Consider the following 19989-nt stretch of genomic DNA (forward strand, 5'->3'; position numbering starts at 1 on the left):
TTTATATATACCAAGTACTCTAGCACTTGTGTAGTGGAATCATCACCAAATGCTCATTATTTTACTGTCTCGTGTCTCGAGTCTCGAATTTTTACAAGACAGAGTCTCGAGTCTCGTCTCGAACTTAAAAATCCTGTCTCGTTCCACCTCTAGTGCCCATGAACCAAACCATTTGCATGGCAACCGCAAACAGGGCTTTGTTTATTATGACACAATCAAAACTGTTAACTCACTCTGTAAATATTTAATAGACCTAAACTGACCAAATATTGTTCAACTATAAAGTATGAAACGTCTAAACGAGTCTTACATAGTGCCAAATGACTGTTTGAAATTTTGTGAATATTTTATTGTATTTTTATTTATTGAGCGATCATAAATAAACATTGATCATATATTACAACATGCTTTTCGCAAATGACCGTGGGAAGTAAACTGAATAGAAGTAGTTATACCTATGAAATATTTGAAGAAAAAAAATGGTTGATGGTAGTGCGAAAATGTTTAGAAAATGTTCAAAAAATATCGAAAGTTGGAGTTGTCTTCTTTTGGTATATAGTTTTAGACTTTAACATGAACTATATTAGAGGATATTGATGAATATCGGTTGAAAAACAGGAGTTGTCATCTTATTACAATAAGGAGAATGAACAACTCCAGTTTTGCAAAATAAAATAAGCTGATATTTCGATAAAATATCAGCTTCGATATTTATATCGATTTGAAAAATGACCCAATATAAAATCATCCACTGAAATATATCATCACATCGAATTATATCGCTTTATCGTGCAACATTAGTTGGTGGTCTAACTAATATAATTATATTAAAGTGAAAGCCATAAAGTATGTAAAAAAGCAAGTTTAGGCATTGATATGAGTATTTTTTAAACCAAAAGTGACAAAGTACAAGCGCTATGAAAATAGGTAAAGTTAACATACAATGCTAAGGTTTTTGGAACCAACATAGTCTGTTCTAATACGTTGGTCAGACAGCTTTGTGATTGTTTGCACTCTCAGTTTGCCGAGTTGCCATTTAAATGGCGTCTCACTCGCGAGTCTGCTACTGAGTGGTTTAAAGGGTGGCTGCCACTTTTTCGTTTCTATCAGTATCTTGCTCTGTGTCACTTAGTTTTTTTGGGTTTCTCTCTTACTACCACTATTAACATCCGAGCATTAACTTCATTCAGTAGACAGACACTCAAAGTAGGAAGAAAAGTAGCACTCTTGCTTGAACAAAGGCACAATTTTACAATAAATTATTTTGTAGTTCTTCAGCAAGGAAAGACAACCCTTTCAGACCTCCTTAGATGTATCACTATAAAATTAGTAGAAGCGACATGTGCTGTAGCCAATAATTCTGTTAGGCAAATTACTTAGAATGCTTACCTTGACACTCAAGGAGGGTGGCAAACCATTAGCACAGAGCTGTATAAGGGTTCCATTTAGGTTGGGAGATTCATTGAAAAGCAAGCTTGACTTAATGGAATCTAAAGGTACAATAAACAAGATTAAAATGCCAACTGATTGTGTTTATCCCACTGCGCACGTGTTGAAGCCAGATGGAACACTACACATTTGTCTTTACCCCACCGAGCTAAACAGGTGTATTAGACAAGAACACTTTGCTTTGCCAACCATTACTGAGATATTTTCAAAATTATCGTGGTGACAGGATTTTTTCGCACCATATGCAACTCAGGGGTTTTGCAACTTGAACTTAACTGTAAGAACAAGTTAACCGGCATTTGCAACTCCTTTTGGATAATACAGATTTCTTAGACTACTATTTGAAATAAGTTAGGCTTTGGAAGTTTTTCATAGAACTGTCAGTGAAATTTGTTCTGGTATTGATTGGGTAGAAATTTTTGTGGATGATTTACTATTTGATGCTGCTTCACAAAAAGCATTGTGCTATACTTCTATATGTGTTCTCAAAATCAATCTAACCAAATGTAGATTTGAAAAGCCAGAACCTAAATACTGAAGCAAATAAGAGGACAATGGGTTATACAGCCTGACCCAGCAAAAATTAAACCTGTTATTGATATGCCCACTCCAAAGTGCCCAGTTGACTTTTTGTAGGTTGCTAGGCATGGCTACATATTTTAGCAAGTTTTGTTCCAATCTGGCTGAGAGTACAGCTCCCCTTAGAAATCTTACACAAAATATGTTCAGTGGTCTTGGAGAACTGAACCAGGAAAGTGACTTGAACAATTAAAGTCCTTACTTAGTAGTGGCCAGTTACTGAGAATGTTTGATCCTACTCAATCAATCACACCAAGCGGTAATATCTCATAAAATGGTATAGGGAAAAATATTCTGACAAATGGTCATCCAGCTAAACAATACAGGTTAACAAAGTTTTATCAATACGTTTAGGGTCTGAAAAAAATGATGAAAACTAATTATTTACTATTGCTTGGCATCAACAATAAAAGGTTAAGCGACCTCACACCTAGGTTACAAAGATTGAGATTTTGAACTCAACTGTATGCTTAGGTCTGATCCGCAAAACTTTCACCATGATGTTTATTGTTAATACTTTGAGTAGGGCCCACCTCAGTGACCACTGTCCAGACAGTCCAAACTTAGTCAGTAGGGATTACGAGCAAATGCATGCAATAACAATGAAATTTTGGTCTAACCAAACAGACCGTGAACACTTTATCAAAGCCACCATAGACCCACTTTAGTGCTTTAGACACACTCAAATCAGACATACTTAATGGCTGGCAAAAATAGGCGATCATGTTTGGATCCCGTAAAACTATTTTTGACCATGAGACAAGACTTGACTGTGCGTAATGATAGTGTGCTAAAAGGCAATTAGTTAATAGTACTGTATATCTCAGGCAAACCATTATCAATGCTATAGACAAAGGCCACTTTGGAACTTCTAAGTGCATTGAAGCACTAAAACTTCCGTTTACTGACCGCACTATGTTGGCTATATTACATATTTACATGTAGTTTATGTTTGAGAGAATCTAAAAGAGAAGGCCAAAGCAAACAATAAGGCCTCTCTTGAACCATTTGACATTTCTTACTACCCTATGTGAACAGTCACCATCAACATTTTTCAGCCAGCAGGCATTAAATATTTGGTCACTTTAGATAAATCGATATTGTAAAAGATCTGACTCCGGTAGCTGAGTCAGCTTTACTTCACTAACAATGGAGGCGCAACCTGAGCAACTGGCCTGCCTTGTTCGAGGCCTGATTGACTTAACAAGGGCGGTCAAGTCAGTCCGAGACAAGGACCTGGTAGTCAGGCTTGCTCCGAAACCAAACCCCGGCCTACCCTATGGATCTCTTAATCAGGCTAGTCTGGATCCACTAGCGGCTTGCCTTAGGACTTGATTTCTTATGCCATGGCACACCCTATCAAGTCTAGACAAAGCCGTGGATCGATCCTTAGCCTTATAGAGCCACCCTGGTAGTTCTGTCTGATGGTTACAATGAGCCTGCTTGCGTAATCGTTGAGCCAACCAGGCAAGCGTCAACATAACCAGCTCTTGCGAGTATGTAATAGTTTTATTAATGATAGCTTCAACAACATGTGTTCACAAGATCGAGTGATATCAAGCACACTTGTCTACTCAATGCGCTGGCTTATATAGTGGTCTAGCTCCGCCCACCAGTCTATTTATAACACAAAGGATGCACAGGATATAATAGGATTATATAATAGAAAGGCAGTTCAAGAAGTTCAGGCAAGTTCTAGCAAGGATATATATGTGTGCGTAATAATTGGTATATGTCCCAGTCCTCCACACTCTCCCCCCAATTGTTTGGCCTGGGTAGGAACAATTAAAGGAGTGTTTATCTGTGTTCAGAGTCCTCTGTCGAAAGCATTCGTTGCCATACTGTTCTTCTATTCTTTGATTTTTACGTCCGCCTCAGCCTCCGCCCCTTTTTCCGAGACGTTTCAGCCAAGTGCAATCGATTTCGGTTGTTCTTCCACGTGTTGACTCGGGGTTAACATCCCTTTCAGTTCAGAGATCGATTATTTTAAGATCGCGTATTGGGACCTCAACTCTTGATTCGTCCTCAGGTTTTCGCTTTCTAATAATTTTTCCAATTTTTCTGCCATAGCTTTGGTGAACTGGTGTCGTTCTATGAGTTTGACCTTTCCTTCCATTACTTCCGACCCTTCGTCCTTAGGGTCAATTCGGTGGCATACGGCCTGACCGTATCTGATGGGTGGTCCCACCGTTTGTCGTGGTCTCCCGTCCCACCTTCCTCCAATATTGCTTTCTGCTCATCTTGGTTCTGGGTTTACCCGTACCTCTTCTCCAGCTGGAGCTGGTCTAGAGGTGTCAGGTTGGAGTAGATCCCTTTGCTCCGTATCCCCGGAGGTGGGGGTCTCACCGACTGGGGTGTTATCTGCCTCCTCTTCAGTTAGGTCCTGCCCGCGGATGACTCCACCGGGGGCTCGGGACAAGGCTCGAGACTCGGTTCCTCCGGTTCCGTGTTGGGGATTCCGGGTTGCTCTGTTGCCTCCCTTGTCCTTTCGGTAGGGTTGTGACCTCCTGGGGTAGGCCTTTCTTTCCTGGCCGGAACCTCCAGGTGTCGTCTCCTGAACGTGTCGCTGTCCATTTCAGTAAAGGGGTGGTCTATCTCCCCTTGTTGTGGTGGCGGAGGGAGCTCCCTCCCTATGAATTCCAAGGTGGGCAGCATCTCTACCAGCCCTTCCAACCTCCTTTCCCTCCATCCAGTGGCACCTCTCATATTTGGTCTCCTGGAAAGCTCCTTGGTGGCCGGGGCCCTCCCATCGGCTTCCGGGCACGCATAGTATGGTTTCAGTCTCTCTTCGTTCTGTATAGATATTTGGCCCCGTCTCTCTATTTGGGAGGTGTTGTTAGGGTAACTCTTGGTGACGGTATATGGTCCCACATATTTGGGTTGTAATTTGGGGTTTTCCCCTCGTCAACGTCTCTTATTGACCAGCAGCACCAAGTCTCCCACCTCAAACAACAGGGGCTCCTCTTCATCCTTCACTTGGACCTTCATCTGGCGTTCCCGGAGGATGTCATAGGTTTCTTCCAGCCGGCTGGCTAGTCCCAGTACGTAAGGCTGTACTGCCTGACTAGCGGCTGCGACGGGTTCCGAGAGCTGGTCTGGCAGTCTCAGCTTTCTGCCCATCATCATATAGTTCGCGGTCTCACCTGTGGCGAAGTGGGGAGTGCCTCGGAAGACCCTCATTTTTTGAGGTAATAGCAAGTCCCACTCTGAAGGTCCACGACACAGGAGCAAGGCCCATAAGGAATCTCCTAGGCTCCGGTTGTTTCTTTCCACAATGCAATTTCCTTGGGGGTGGTACGGCGTAGTCCACGTTTTATCTATGTTCCATAGACCACATAATTCGCCCATGAGCTTAGACTCAAATTAGGCCCCTTGATCAGAGTGTAATTCTTCTGACAGGCCGAAGTAGCAGAAGATTCTCTCGTTCAGGGCCGTGGCGACTACCGGGGCGATGGCGTCCGGGATGGCCAAGGCATCTTGCCACCTGGAGAAATGGTCGCTGATTACCAGTATCCATTTGTTTTTCCTTTCCGTCTCCGGCATGGGGCCCACCAGGTCAACCGCTAATTTTTGCCAGGGTCGCCCGGCGTATAGCCGGTGTTTGCTCTTTGCTGCATGGTTCCCGCCGATCTTTGCCACCTGAAAGATCTCACACGTCTTGACGAGTCGTCTTATGTCGGCATTCAGTCTCGGCCAGTACCAACTCAACAATAGCCTTTTTACGGCCTTGTGTACCCCTGCATGGGCCAGTCTGTGCGTCTCCCAAATCCCTCGGTTCCGGTCTGCCCGGGGGCATAGGGGGTGGCCATTTGCTGCTAGCCTAACTTCTAGGACACCGTTAGTCGACAACCTCATGGCTTCCCGTTTTCTATGTAGGATCCGGAGCTCGTTACTCCCCAGGGTTAACTCCTCCTCTGGTAGTTCTTGGTCGTTTTGTATTGCCCAATACATTCTAGCCATGGCTTGTGTCCCTTACACTTGACTCTGCACCAACTGGCGAAAGTTTCGTTCCCCCGGTAACTTAATTGCTGCTACTGTGTCTGATTCCCCCTTCAGCATTGCCTGTTTGCTAGTGCCCCCGTATCGTTCCTCGATTCGGATACATTGTCGACAGTTGTTTGTTCAGACCTGTCTACTCAGACCGTCGGCATTCCCGCGCTTGGCCCTTGGCCGGTGCTCTAGTTGGTACAAGAATCCTGACAGAATTTTCAGCCACCGAGCTACTTGAGCTGGCGGCTCCCTTCTCCTACACAACCACCTCAGGGAGGCATGGTCCGTGTGGAGCATGAACTGTTGTCCATACAGGTAGGGCCGGAAGTGTTTAATGGCCTTTACCACTGCCAGGAGCTCCCTACGCGTCACACAGTAGTTTTGTTCTGCTGAGCTGAGAGTCTTGCTGTAATAGGCCACCACAGTATCCCTACCTCCCTGGTTCTGAGACAGGACAGCCCCCACTCCCATGTTACTGGCATCGGTGTTTAGAATATATTTATTCTTTGGGTTGGGATATCCCAACACGGGTGCCGAAATCAGGCCTTGTCAAAGGGTCTTGAATGCCTGCTGTTCTTCCTCTCTCCACATCCATGGCTTTCCTTTGCTGGTCAGGAGCGTGAGTGATTTGGTATCGGTGGCTTAATCTTTCAGGTATTGCCTGTAGTACCCCTTGGTCCCAAGAAGACGAGCAGTTCTTTTATGTTTCGAGGAATCTGCCATTCGATAACTGCCTTTACCTTCTCTGGGTCCGTGGACACTCTTTCTGGGCTCACCACATGACCAAGATACCGCACTTTCTCCTGAAGGAGCTCGCATTTAGAAGGTTTCAGTTTCAGTTGAGCGGCGGTTAGCCTCTGAAAGACCTCCTCCAAACGGGCCAAGTGGGTCTCGAAGTCCGGAGCTATAACGATTATGTCGTCTAAGTACAACAGGAGGGTTTTCCAATGAAGCCCCTGGAGTACAGACTCCATCAGTCTTTGGAAAGTGGCAGGGGCCGACGTCAGCCTGAAGGGCAGTACCTTCCACTTCCACAATCTGCTTCTTGTGGCAAAGGCAGATCTTTCCTGGGTTTCTGGATCTAACGGTACTTGCCAGTACCCCCTGGTTAGATCCAGCGTACTGAAGAATTGACTCCCTGCCAAGGCGTCCAGGCTCTCGTCGATCCTTGAAATGGGGTATGCATCTTGTTGGGTGACGGCATTCAGCTGTCGATAGTCGATGCAAAACCTCCACCTGCCATCCTTCTTTTTTACCATAACGACTGGAGAACTCCATGCTCCATTGGCAGGCTCGATCAGTCCCTCTTCTAGCAGTTCCTGTACCTGCTTATCCGCCTCTGCTTCTTTGAGGGGTCTTAACCTGGGGGGGTTGTCTGACCGGCCTGGCACCTTCCATCAGAGGTATGCTGTGCGCTACCAGGTCTGTCCTTCCCACGTCGCCATCGTACTTGCTGATCAGCATCCTGATATCTGGTCAGCAGACATGCCAAGCTCTGCCTCTCTCTTTCGTGCTGGCATCCTGGAAGGGCCTGCCTGTACAACTAAACGAGTTGACCCGGGACGGCTTTCCCCAACCGTATAGTGGCACACCTAACTCCTGACTTGTCGAGGCTCTCGTGTTCCGGCCCGGACCAGAGATTCGTCTGCACGTCCTTTTCCTCGACAGCTGTGTACGAGCCAATGACGTGCCCAGCGCCCAACTCTATGGGTTGATGTCCTGGGTTCAGGCATTATATGGCGACATCGCACCTCTCTTCAGGTTGGTTCAGGCTATAGGCTACAAGTATGCGCGGATCAGAGCCCTCTATCATGCCCACTGGAACATAATTTTTGGCGGAAATCCTTCCTGCCACTCTTGCTTATGATAAAGGAGGAATAGTGACCTTCCAAGTGTAAACTTTGGACACTACCAGTCTCTCATACTTGTCGGTAAAAGTAAGCTGCTTATCTCCTAGAGAAATGACTGGTCGGCCAAGTTCAATTTGACACTTATGGGAGATCAGAAAAGGCATTCCCAGAATAGCATCTTTGCTGATCTGGCTTACAAGGAAGTTCTCTTTGATAGTTACGTCCCTGATCCTTCCGGATAGCCTTACTAGTCCATAAAACTGGAGCTTCCTACCATCTGCCATGAGCCCGTACCGGTCATTCTCTTTGAGCTGCATCTTCACCCTCCCCGGCATTCTATCGAACACCTTCTTGGATAGCAGGTTAGTGTTGCAGCCGGTGTCTATGAGGAACAGCAAGTCTTGCCTCTCCACCTTTCCAGGTAGGAAGTAGCTCGACTTATATGGTTTTTCCAAGGCCCCAATTCTTGGTAACCCTTACTCCACCGCGGCGGCGTTACACGTCCCATTTGAGTTTCTTCTCCTTGGGCGTCCCCTAGGCCTGTCCGGTGGTGGACTCTCTTCGAGCTGGTCCGCCAGGCTTTCCTCAGGAGTAGCTCGTATTGTGCTCTCCCCGTACCAGCCTGTCAGACCCGACACCGTACTCATACGTTGGCCTGGGTTCCTTTCCCGGAGATGGCCGCCTTGGTTCAGCCCTCGTCTCTTTTTGGGCACAGATTCCCTGGGAGGGTCAGCTCCGTTCCAGCCCCTTCACCCCTGGATCTGTAATACCCTGATTTCTGAAGATTCTCAGCCATTGCTGGATCCTCTTTCTATCCCGATCCGATTGATACGGATCTCTTGAAAAAATGAGCGCCTGCGGGGCCATCTTTCTCTGACCTAACTTGTCTAAGTTGATGGCAGGGTTCCACCCGTGCTGAGTGCTCCCCTTTTCCCGATCTGTATTGCGTTGGTCTCTCAAGAGCTTCAGCTACCACTGAATCTGCTCTCTGTCCGACCCTTGCTGTACAGATCTCTTGGGGTGCTCGGCCCTGGTTGGACCTCCCTTCCTCCCTGGTCTCTCCCGGCCTCCGGGTGGCTTCTCAGGTTCTTCGACATGTCCATAAACCCTTCGTCCCTCGCCCTGCCTCTGGATCTGGTGGAGGTACTGCCGCTGTGCCTGTTTGGCCACCTGTGGCAAGTCCTGAGGGTTCGCCTCGCATTCCTTTTCCCTCCCGTCCAGACCCCATAGACTATGGTAGGGGTTGTAGATGGGAATCGTCTCTACTTGGGCTTTCTGGGCCGGGGCAGCCATCCTAGCCAGATGCTGCCAGCCTTCCGGGCCAAACCCCGGCTCCCTTCAGCCTGCTTTTCTAGGTTTCTGCATTTTGTGTGTCCTGGTGCCCTATTGCAGCCAGCAGGTAGACCTACCGCTGCGGGCGGTAGGCGTTTCCCTGGTTCTGCTTGTGGAGCTTTCCCTGATTTGTTTGCCTCTGTGGACAGCTTCTCCTCCGGTGGCCTTCCTGGTTGCATACCCAGCATCTAGCCACTTCCTTTCCCTTGGTCCCATTTCCTAAAATGGGTTGCGGCTGATGGATGTACAACTTCAGTTTGGCCAGCTCTCTGGTTAGGTCTGTTATCGAAGTCAACAAAATTTCCAGGGTATCCGGTGCGGTCCTGGCCACCACGGCCGGCTCTAGTAAGGATATATATATATGTGCGTAATAATTGGTATAAATCCCAGTCCTCCACAATATTGAAGATGGCCTACTTGTCATACCCATAAAAGTTATACATCCAAGCAGATAATTGAATTGCTAAAACAACAGTTCTTGGACTTTGGCAAACCTGAAACCTTGGTATCAGACAATGCATTATACTTTACCTCATTTGAATTCAAATATTTATTGAAGCTTTTCTTGTTAATCATATAACTGTTAGCTCACATTTTTCTAGATCAAATGGAATGGCTGAGCGTATGATACAGTCAGTGAGGAAAAATCTAACTAAGGCACATAATTACGTCTCATCAAACACTTTACGATGTCATGAGCGTACTTAGATGTACACATTCAGGTAAAGGCCTCCCACCTCCTTCATTCTTACTACAAGGTAGAAATTTTAGATCAACACTACACATCATTCCTAAAAAACTAAAATTACAGTATATCAAAACAGAGAGGGCATAAGTATATGGGTAAAAATAGGACTCAAGATATGAGGGAGGAAAAGTTATAAAACATGCTGACACTACAAACAGTTTATAGTACAATTTGATGATGGCAGGGTTTTCAGAAGAAACCGGTAATTTCTTAAAACAAGATAATTGCTTTCACAGCTGAGGAGTCTAGTGGTGCACAGTCAAGTTATCTTTGAATGAATAGAAATTTTCCTTTAGACAACCTAACACTGAACTGTTGGCTGAGATAGTGCTGATTTCTGTGGTTTGAGAGAATGTTGCGCTTCATGTGGCTTCAGTACTGTTGCCATGAGTAAGATTTTTAAATCTACCAGATCGATACAGTGGAACTCTTTATGACTAGTAATAGACCATGAAAATTGTATTTTTGCAGTCATGGAATAGCAGCTATAAAAGAATTCCATTCAACAATCAGTTCTAATTTAGTGAGCAACGGCCAAATGAAAACTCATGCAAACTCTGTTTGTATTTAGAAATTTCAAAACAAGAAAATTTGCTTCTAGCTATACACCCTATTGGGTTACCAGTTATATAATCAAGCTACTGATGCAGATAAAGGGGTTAACAGGTCCCAATTTATTGATTGAAAGCTCTATTGTTTCTGACCACCTAGATGGCTCTTTAGCAATCTGTCGCTGGCTATTCATAATAACAATAGGTTACTAGCAGCTATGATTCTATAAGATTTAATACAAATCACTGAGCATATCAAGAGCTGCAATCAAAATCTCAAGCATTATTCTTCTTAGGGCAAGGCAAGTGAAACGGGTATCCACAGAGCTAATCAACGAAAACGAATTAGGCCAGTGACGGTTTAGCGGAGCAATGTGTGTTATATCTAGTATGTAAGCAAAAGAGGCAAATGACTACTAACCACCAGAACCTGCTGAGTGTGTCAACTGCCTGGTGGTGAACTATAACTGCAATCAATTAATATGGATACTGATCACCGTCATCAACCCTATCGTATGAGTGAGTACATGTTTACACATTTAACAAAGAGCTTTGCTTACCTTGTTCAATTTGATAGCCCAGCTAAAACGAGTGTTCATCATTTTTCTGCAGCTGCTAATAACTTAGTTAGTCTTTGGTCGTTGGTCTTTGGTAATATAGGTATTTGGTAAAACCTGTATAAAGAGCAGCATAAAGCTGACTACAAGGGGTTCAGGAATAATGTTTTTAGGTATTTTATTGGTAAAGTAAACTGATCAGAGTTTTGAGTCATATGAACAGCCAAACAGTGCAAGTAAATACTAAAATGACAACTAGAGTGCCTTGTTAGGGGTTGGGAAGAGCAGTCAGCTTTTGAGTGAATCACACAGCTGTGTGCTTTACCATCTTTTCGTGTTCATGGCTTAAGTGAGGAGGTTTTTTGCATTTGCAAGTTCTGGCTCTAGGCAGTGGTAACGCAACCACTTTCTGCAATTTCTTTGGCAAAATCTTTCCAGGAAACTTTGATAGCTTGATTGCTTGGTTAACAGTTTACAATAATTGCAAAGATGAATCGGATTTGTTTCATGAGCCTCTCTCATTTTGGCAAAAGCTTTAAAAGTGCAAAGATAAATCATCAACACGGCACCATTGTATAGTGTTGATGCAAAGATCATTAATAAAGTATACTGTGGGCCACTCAAGTCTATATTATGCTTAGACTATGCAAATACCTTTATCCACGTTTTGGGCAAGTCTAAGCATCTAAACATGGCTAGTTGTTAATTCTAAGCAAGTGCTTTAGCGTTAGTATCCTAACTAGTATAATGACTGTCCGCCCAATTTATTTAATGTATTCTGTGTAGCCTAAGGGTTTAAAGGCTGAGATCAAATCCAGTTCCAAGCAGTTTGTCATAGCTAGATTTTAATTGCTACAACTAAACACAAGGTTTACTAGAAATACAAACAATGATGATCACACATATTTATGTAGAAGACTATGTGCCTAAAAACAGTATTTACAAACACACATGCACGCACGCACGCACACACGCACGCACGCACGCACACACACACATGTGTGTGTGTGTGTGCGTGCGTGTGTGTTTGTAAATACTGCAATATATATATATATATAAAATTGTTTCCTCACCCCGGATACCCCGTATGGGTGGTAAATTCTGCTCTAACTCGGGTCTTCTATGAGAGACCTGGGAGTTTGAGCACTCGCCTCAAGATCTTAGCAGTTCCCAATAGTGCACTTTTCTGCAACTCACCTGAGTTGATTGCTGTTGGTATTTGGGCAAGCCACATTTTATGCGCTGGTGTTATTGCGCCCAGTGCCCCAATGACTACTGGGATTACAGTTGTTCTTACATTCCAGCATTTTTCAAGTTCTTCTCCAAGAGGGAGATATTTTTCTACCTTTTATTTTTCTTTGCTGGATATATTGTAGTCATTGGGTACTGCTATATCAATTATAGTAGCCCTCTTGTTCTCCTTGTCCACCCACACTATATCTGGTTGGTTTGCTAGGACATGCCTGTCAGTTCGGATGTAAAAGTCCCAGACATTCTTAGTGCGATTATTTTCATTCACCTTACCAGGAGCTTCTCACCAGTGTTGTGGTTTGTTAAGGCCATACTCATTACATAGACTTCTATACACAACACCTGCAACATGATTATGCTTCTCAGTGTATGCGTTTCCTGCTAGCTGCTTGCATCCATTGATGATGTGTTGGATGGTGTCAGGTGCATCTTTGCACAGTCTGCATCTAGAATGGTCTCTAATGGGATAGATTTTTGTTTAGAGTTGCCTTTTTAAGAGCATTTGTTTTTGGGCTGCCATGATTAGCAGCCAAGGAGCAAGTGCAAGTGATTATATATATATATATATATATATATATAAATTTGGTGAAAGATTTATCAAAATTCGACTAAGCAAAAATTACTAAAAGTTTCATATTACACAGAAGGTCTGTAACACTCATCAGATAAAATACTTAGTGAGGACTTTACACAAAATTCTGCTTTAGCTGGTAAAAGGAAATAAAAGCTCAGGTATGAAAAGTTAGATGGAGAGGGTCTATTACCCTAGGACACTTATATTTTGCTAGTATTTAGTTTCGTGAGTAGCTCACAGAGTAAAATTTCGAAGCAACTTAATTTCTCAGCTCTGATGAGTGCGAAAATATAGTGATGCGAAAATAAATGCAGTGGAACAAACATAATTAGATTCCTCAGGTTCAGTTCACCAATAAAAAAAAATCAATTTGAGACTAGTTTGTAATTGTGAACCGCAGGTAGAATGGTCTGGGCAAGGTCGATAATGCAATTTGATCGCTTGCTGCCATTTGTTTCTTGGACTATCAACAGCCCTGTTTTCACTGGGGCAGCTGGCCGGCTGAGCCGCCCCAAATCTTTTACGGTAAGTACAGTCCAACTCAGATAACTCGCCCGCAGATAAAATGTAACATTCCATCTCAAACACAAGGTCAACTCAAACGGATTTGTTTGGTCAGTTCTAACGCAATGATAAATTCCTTCAGATAACTCGACCTCAACATCATTTATTCAAAAAGTTATTTGCCCAACGGCCATGGACACGGTTTTTATCGCTGTAGAATATAACTTCGTTCCAAGCCATAGAACAAACATCAACTTCTAGTAGTTCTTAGACATCATTATTATCATCATCAGAGGCAAAATATTTTTGTTAACGACTTTTAAAAAGGTTTGCAGAGGATTAAGTTTTATCAAACACCCGCTTGGCCATGTCCCATCGAAAGCGTAAAAGCCTCCAAATGAACTTAAAATAAACTCCTCAAAATTGATCTTTGTTAAAACGCTCAAAAGAAAAATATGTCTTTTTTCTGAGCGTTTTAACTGTGGTCATGTTTTGCCTATTTTAATTTAAAAATGTCTCGTCAGTCACATCACTTAAAACAAAACAAATCTCAAAAAATTACAAGTTATTGAAAAGGTGTCAGTGGTTAATCCAAACCTTTCCAGAGCCATGCTGCTTGTGTAGTACTGCGAGTGTCAGTGCATGTGTCTTATTTTCTTTCAACACACGGTGCTCACTGCATTGATTGATGTCCCCAGCAAACGATAACGCTACTAATGCGTGTGCATTGACATCAACTTCCTATCATTATAAATCATTCCAAATGGGAAATTAATCATAATTAATTGCAAAATAATAACAAAATAAAATTTGACAGTCTAATTATTTTGTTGGTTTATATTTTAACGATGCTATAGTGGTCGTTAAAAACGTTAAAGTAAATGTCGTTATAAAATTCCATTCTACAGTATCAATGAACAAAGCTATTTAGTTTCCCTTTTTGCCTCGTTTGTTATGATATTTTAGTTTTGCACATGAAACTTTCGCGAGAGGATGACACCGCGAAAACGCGAAAGTTAGATGCCGCGAATACATAAGTGTCCTAGGGTATGTAATGCTATTTCGTAAAAAAATGTTTCTTAGCATGTCTACACATAGATATTAGTTTACTACATTTGTTTAGAGTGTCTTTCTCAGGTCTGTAAACGATAAAATATTTTCCAAAGTACATAGCATTATGTACAAAAGCATAAGATAAAACGACTTACCAGCTGTTAAGTAATTTTACATGCAGCTGAGAATATCTGATTACGGCAATGCCTGCTGCTGAAAATATTTATGAAATTTAATAATGTCAATATACAAGATTGTAGAGCTTACTAAACCAGTATTATCTCTTTTTACCTATAGATAAATATGGGCAGCCCACAAAAGGCAGTGTTTGGTTACAAATTGTCATGGCCACAGCATTGGAAAAACTTACCCGACAACCTGCTAAGAAGCAGCAACGCGTTCTAGATAACAAGATACAGCATGAGAGATCTAAACATTGGTTGAGACCAAATTTTGATTGTTCAAAATTATACAGTCAAAAAATAAACAAGTTCAGAAAAGTTAGAGTATATATATATAGTTTGGGAACATTGGTTACAATGATTAAAAAACATTTATCCATCAGAGTGCTGACTAGCAAACAACCAATAAAACTGCTCTTGCTACAAAAAATAGTCAAGTTAGTTTGTATAAAGATTTATGTACTTTACTTATATTATTCTTTACATACTTTGTGTTGTTTTCTTTTTCATTTGACCGGATGAACAGCCATACCTAACGTCATAGGGCAAAAATAGGTTGCTCCAGCATAACCTTTTGCAAATTCGCCTTCTGATCCAGCCTTAGCGTGTCAAACACAGCTTGTAGCTTTGTCAAACGCTGTTCTGAAACAGGACTGTGTGCTCATTTGTCTGAAGGAACTCAGATGTACTTGATGATACATGGCATTGACATATATCGTTGGAGTGAAACAAGTGAAATAAACAACATTAAGCAATCAGTATCTGTATGCAACAATATGTTAGATATATGTCTGCTGATAGTCAAAATATTTACCAGCTGTATTATATAGAGACTGTCCTGGCATTTACCAACTTTCTTAAATAGTTTAATTTCTAAAGAGTAATTGTTTGCAAATTAAAATTACTGAAGTTTTAACCATACCATCAATAATGTTCCTCTAAATCATTTTTGTTGTTACAAGTTTATCAATAGGTCGATACTCTAAACTGAAAATTTTTGCAACTAACAACATATGTAGCTGAACTTCATATTTGTTACACATTTTTGTACAACTACAAGTTTGTTGCACACTGTTTTAACAGATATGATAATAAATATAAATCTCACAAAAGTCAAACCTTTCCTTAAAAAACAACACTATCAACTGGTTGATTGTTGTATTAAGCACACCATATCAAGCTGTAGTTCCTTTCAGCTGATTGGCTATTTTGTATGTAGTAACAAGTAATTTGTGTGCAGCCATGTTAACTGGCCACTTCTGTCATGCAGCACTCCCAATACATCAAATCCACTTGATGGACCGAGAGCGCTTTTTGGGTATCATTAGAGGCTGGCCCGGAAGTTTGCATCTCATAATCCTAGAGTTGTACTAAATCACTTGTGTTACAATTTTGTCATTAGTTTAGAGGTGAATTGACTGTATCCGCAAAAATGGTTTAAACCATAGATATAGTAAACCCTAGATATGCGAATAATCAAAACAAGTGAGGCCTATAATTAGCATGACGCAACGTCATGGTGATGTGCAAAGCAAATCATCTGATCTATTAACTCCTATTGACTTAGCGCTAAAAACTGCTCAAATTTTCGATAGTTTGTGCATCTGAGACTGCATATTTTATTGAAAATATGTAAAACTTGTATACAGTAATACTTCAACTTACAAGTGCCCTAACGTATGAGAAACTTGAGGTACGAGCCAGCTTTTAACCAAGTTTCAGCACTAACATATGAACCATGTTTGAGATACGAGCACATGAGTCAGTTGCCAAGTATGTCGGAGGTGTTTTATGAGAACAGCATCACTCTGTATTTTTCAACTGCTCAGATTATACTTTTGTACCATGTTTTGTGTGCGCGATTTTCAGTGCAGAATTATGTGAATTAAAAGTACCGTGTGTAGATGGAAAGTTTGCCAGTAAAAGGATAGATAACGCAAAGAAAAAGCGAATGATAACAATTAATATTAAATGGAAAATTTTTGAAAAATATGAAAATATGTATGCATGATTGAGCTAGCTCAGCAATATGACAAAAATACATCCACAATTATCAAACACAAGGATCATATTCAAGGCATTTAGTTTGCAAAAGACTAACCATAGTTTCTAAAGGAGGCAGCGATTTTCAGGACCAATGATGGAGAGACTGCTCAGGCTTTGGATAAAAGGCAAACAATTGGTTGATGACTGCGTAACTGAAACGATGCTACGTAAATAGGCGAGTGCTATCTATCAAGACTATATATATATATGTAATAATAATACCTACATATATAATAGGTTTCTCTTAAAACGACCGGCTGGTCGTGAGAGCGAAACAAAAGAAAAATTAGCTAACCAGCGAGAAAAGTAAAACTATGAACGCCGAAGAAATTTCCATTACGTTAAGTTAAAGACTAAAGTTTGCTTTTAGGTTTGCTTTTAAGTTTATCTTTTAAGATTTGGATAAAATCCAAATTTAGCAAAGTCAAATGTTGTAATAAAGCATAACTTATATCTCCCTCTTTGGCAAATGCTAGCGTTTGCTGCTATCGTAGGTATTTAATTTCCTATTTTAATTAATCACATTTCCTTGCATTATTCTTTATTTGTTGCTTTTTGAAAGCATTTTGTAAGTTAGGACAATAACCAACATGTTTTTACTGTTACAATATATCGTTTTGAGTGTTTTATTTGCATTTTTAGAGTATGGAAACCAATCAATACATATTTAATTGTTCTATATATAAATAAATTGCACCAAAATGCGAGTAAATTGACATACAAGCTCAGTCTCTGAACGCATTAGGCTCGTAAGTATAAGTCGCATTAAGTCGAAGTATGACTGTAATGACTTTGGATGAGAAAGGCAAGAATCTTACACACATGGTAATGAATAATATCAATGATTTAGAAGCTTCTATATCATTGATAATACAAAGAGTGACCAAATAAAAATTAAATTAATTGCAAACTAATGAATCAAATGGGATTTAGAAGCAGTTACACTGGACCACTGTATTAAACACCCATTAGACATGAGTGAAAATAACTAGACGAGATAGTTTTTGTCTAAATTTGGTTGAACTAGATTCCTGCATTGAAGCGGCATAGTGTATTCTGATTTTAGTATAGCGATTAACTATAGTTTTGAGTAGACTGTTGGCATGCACTGTACATGTAAAACCTTGATTGAGGTTATGTAATAAGACATATAAGTTATTGTCTGGGATGTTACTTGTTTAAAATCTCTGTGTGATACCATAGCTCTCCATGTGTGAACGTAGGCACTTTTCTGCAGTATCACATATTCGGCCTATCAATCTGGTCACCAATCTTCCTCTGTTTTAACTGAGATTAGGGTTATTTCATCACTATTCCTTCTTCCCACTACTTCTACATCGGTCAAGCACTTGATACATTCATCACATTTGAGTGAGAAAAAAATCCTCATCGCCAAACTCCTCATCTTCACCTTCCTCAGCTTTTGTCTCTTCTTTCTTTTTCTTTCTAACCAGAGAATGTAGCAGGAGTTGGCCAGTTTTTTCAGCCCTGCTCACATCCAGATCAATACAGTTAACATTGGTACTTGGTGTGATATACGCTTTTATGAACAGTCCTCAAAGTGCACATCCGGGTTATTGTTATAGCCACCCTTAGATCGTATTGTGGAAAACAGAATCTCAATGTGATCCTGGTTGATCTTAAAGGTTAGGAAGTAGTTGATGTAAGGGTAGTTGCTGAAAAGATATTGAGCAATGCCATGTACAGATTTGGCTGCTGACTCAAAACCAATGATGAGATGATGATGTTTTTCCTATTATTTTCCACTAGCAGCTTTCAGTTTGGTGTCTTTAATTGGCATAGATAGCTTATGATATTGTTGAGAACTTCTTGTTTTGAGTTGAAGTTCTGTCTTGTTATGGGCAATTCAGGATATACATGGGGTGTTGTGGTCTCTTCTGATGACATTTCACTAAGAATTTGGTCTTATTGTTACGTTTATGACTTAAAAACTAGCATGCCAAGCGTGCTTCCACTACTAAACTTATTGCTCAATTGAAGGCTTTGATGCTGAGATGCACATAAGCCAATTATAGGCCTCACCTTTGCTCGGTTGTAATGATAGCTATTCGCCAATCTAGGGTTTACTATATCTATGGTTTAAACTCTTCTAAATGCCTACATTCCTACATTTTTAGTTCATTACACATTCACAAAACTTGTCATAAATGACAGGAATATATGTCATTAGTTTAATATTTAATTATTCATCCAAGTTATTGTAGCTCAAATCAAAATTGACCAGTTTTTAAAAAATGAAACCATTTTTATATACCTGAATTGGCAATGGGCAAAAACAAACAGGGCACCTGCCAATGACAAGCTGTAATGTAACAGTTAGAAAGTAATAGAAGGTAAAAACACTGTAGATTCAATTGCCCATCAATTAGTTCTAACACAGTAAATAATCTCACTAAGCATACCCCAATCAAATCAACAAAAGCTTTTCTGTTTTCTTTGGCTGAAGCGAATAAAAGCTTTCTTTTATAGTAGAGAACATCAATAGGTTGCTAGCATAAATCTATGCATAGGGTCTATTACAATAGATTGAACTTTCATATCAATGGCTTAAATCAATACCTTAACTATTAAGTTTTTGCCGTCAGAAGCTGATGATTGTTGCTTCAAATGACTGAATAAACAACTGAAGTTGTCAATAAGTATTTAGCCAGGTGAAATAAGAGCTTTATACATTTTGCGTAAGCATTAGTTGCTAAAGGTTCCTGGCAACCAGCGCCCGACTAGCTCGCTAGCTGTGCAGTTTCATTCTACCGTCAAGGTAGTTTATGTTTGATATGGTAAGAATGTTGCTAGCATGAAATCCTTTCACAATTCAGCTGTTGCAAGTGTAAACTATTTTAAAGCGCAATGCTTACATAGACGAGTGTTTCACAATGAAACAGTATAGCCACAACTGTTGCTTCTGAAGTTCATCAAATATGAACCTGCAGCATAAATAGCACAATTTGGAATAAAAGATGAGCTAGACTTCAAGCAAGCTATGGAATTGAGAGCATATATTATTTTGATTATTTGGTAACAGTATGTACACAAACTGAGAGAAATATTCATGAATTTTACACGCGCTTAGTAATTTAGAACACGTGCATACGCACACACACACACGCACGCACGCGCGCACGCACGCACACATGCGCGCGCACTCACGCACGCACGCACACACACAAATGAAAAAAGTGAGTAATGAAAGTCCTTGGTAAGTGAACATGTATCTTCCGTATAATAATTTTTAGTGATAATTGATTTGGAAAACACATAATGAGCATTTCCCAAGCTGCAATTATGCATTTTGATTTAACTTG

General features: G+C 41.1%; 1 protein-coding gene across 1 annotated transcript; it reads right to left on the minus strand.

Annotated features, from left to right (window-relative positions):
* Nucleotides 1-4932: 4932 nt before the first annotated feature.
* Nucleotides 4933-5376, minus strand: LOC137390459 (uncharacterized). Its single transcript, XM_068076788.1, has one exon. It carries the CDS (start codon nucleotides 5374-5376, stop codon nucleotides 4933-4935), a length of 444 nt encoding a protein of 147 aa, XP_067932889.1.
* Between the last annotated feature and the right edge of the window lie 14613 nt (nucleotides 5377-19989).

Source organism: Watersipora subatra, chromosome 3 (genome assembly GCF_963576615.1).
Source record: "Watersipora subatra chromosome 3, tzWatSuba1.1, whole genome shotgun sequence".
Lineage (NCBI taxonomy): Eukaryota > Metazoa > Bryozoa > Gymnolaemata > Cheilostomatida > Watersiporidae > Watersipora > Watersipora subatra.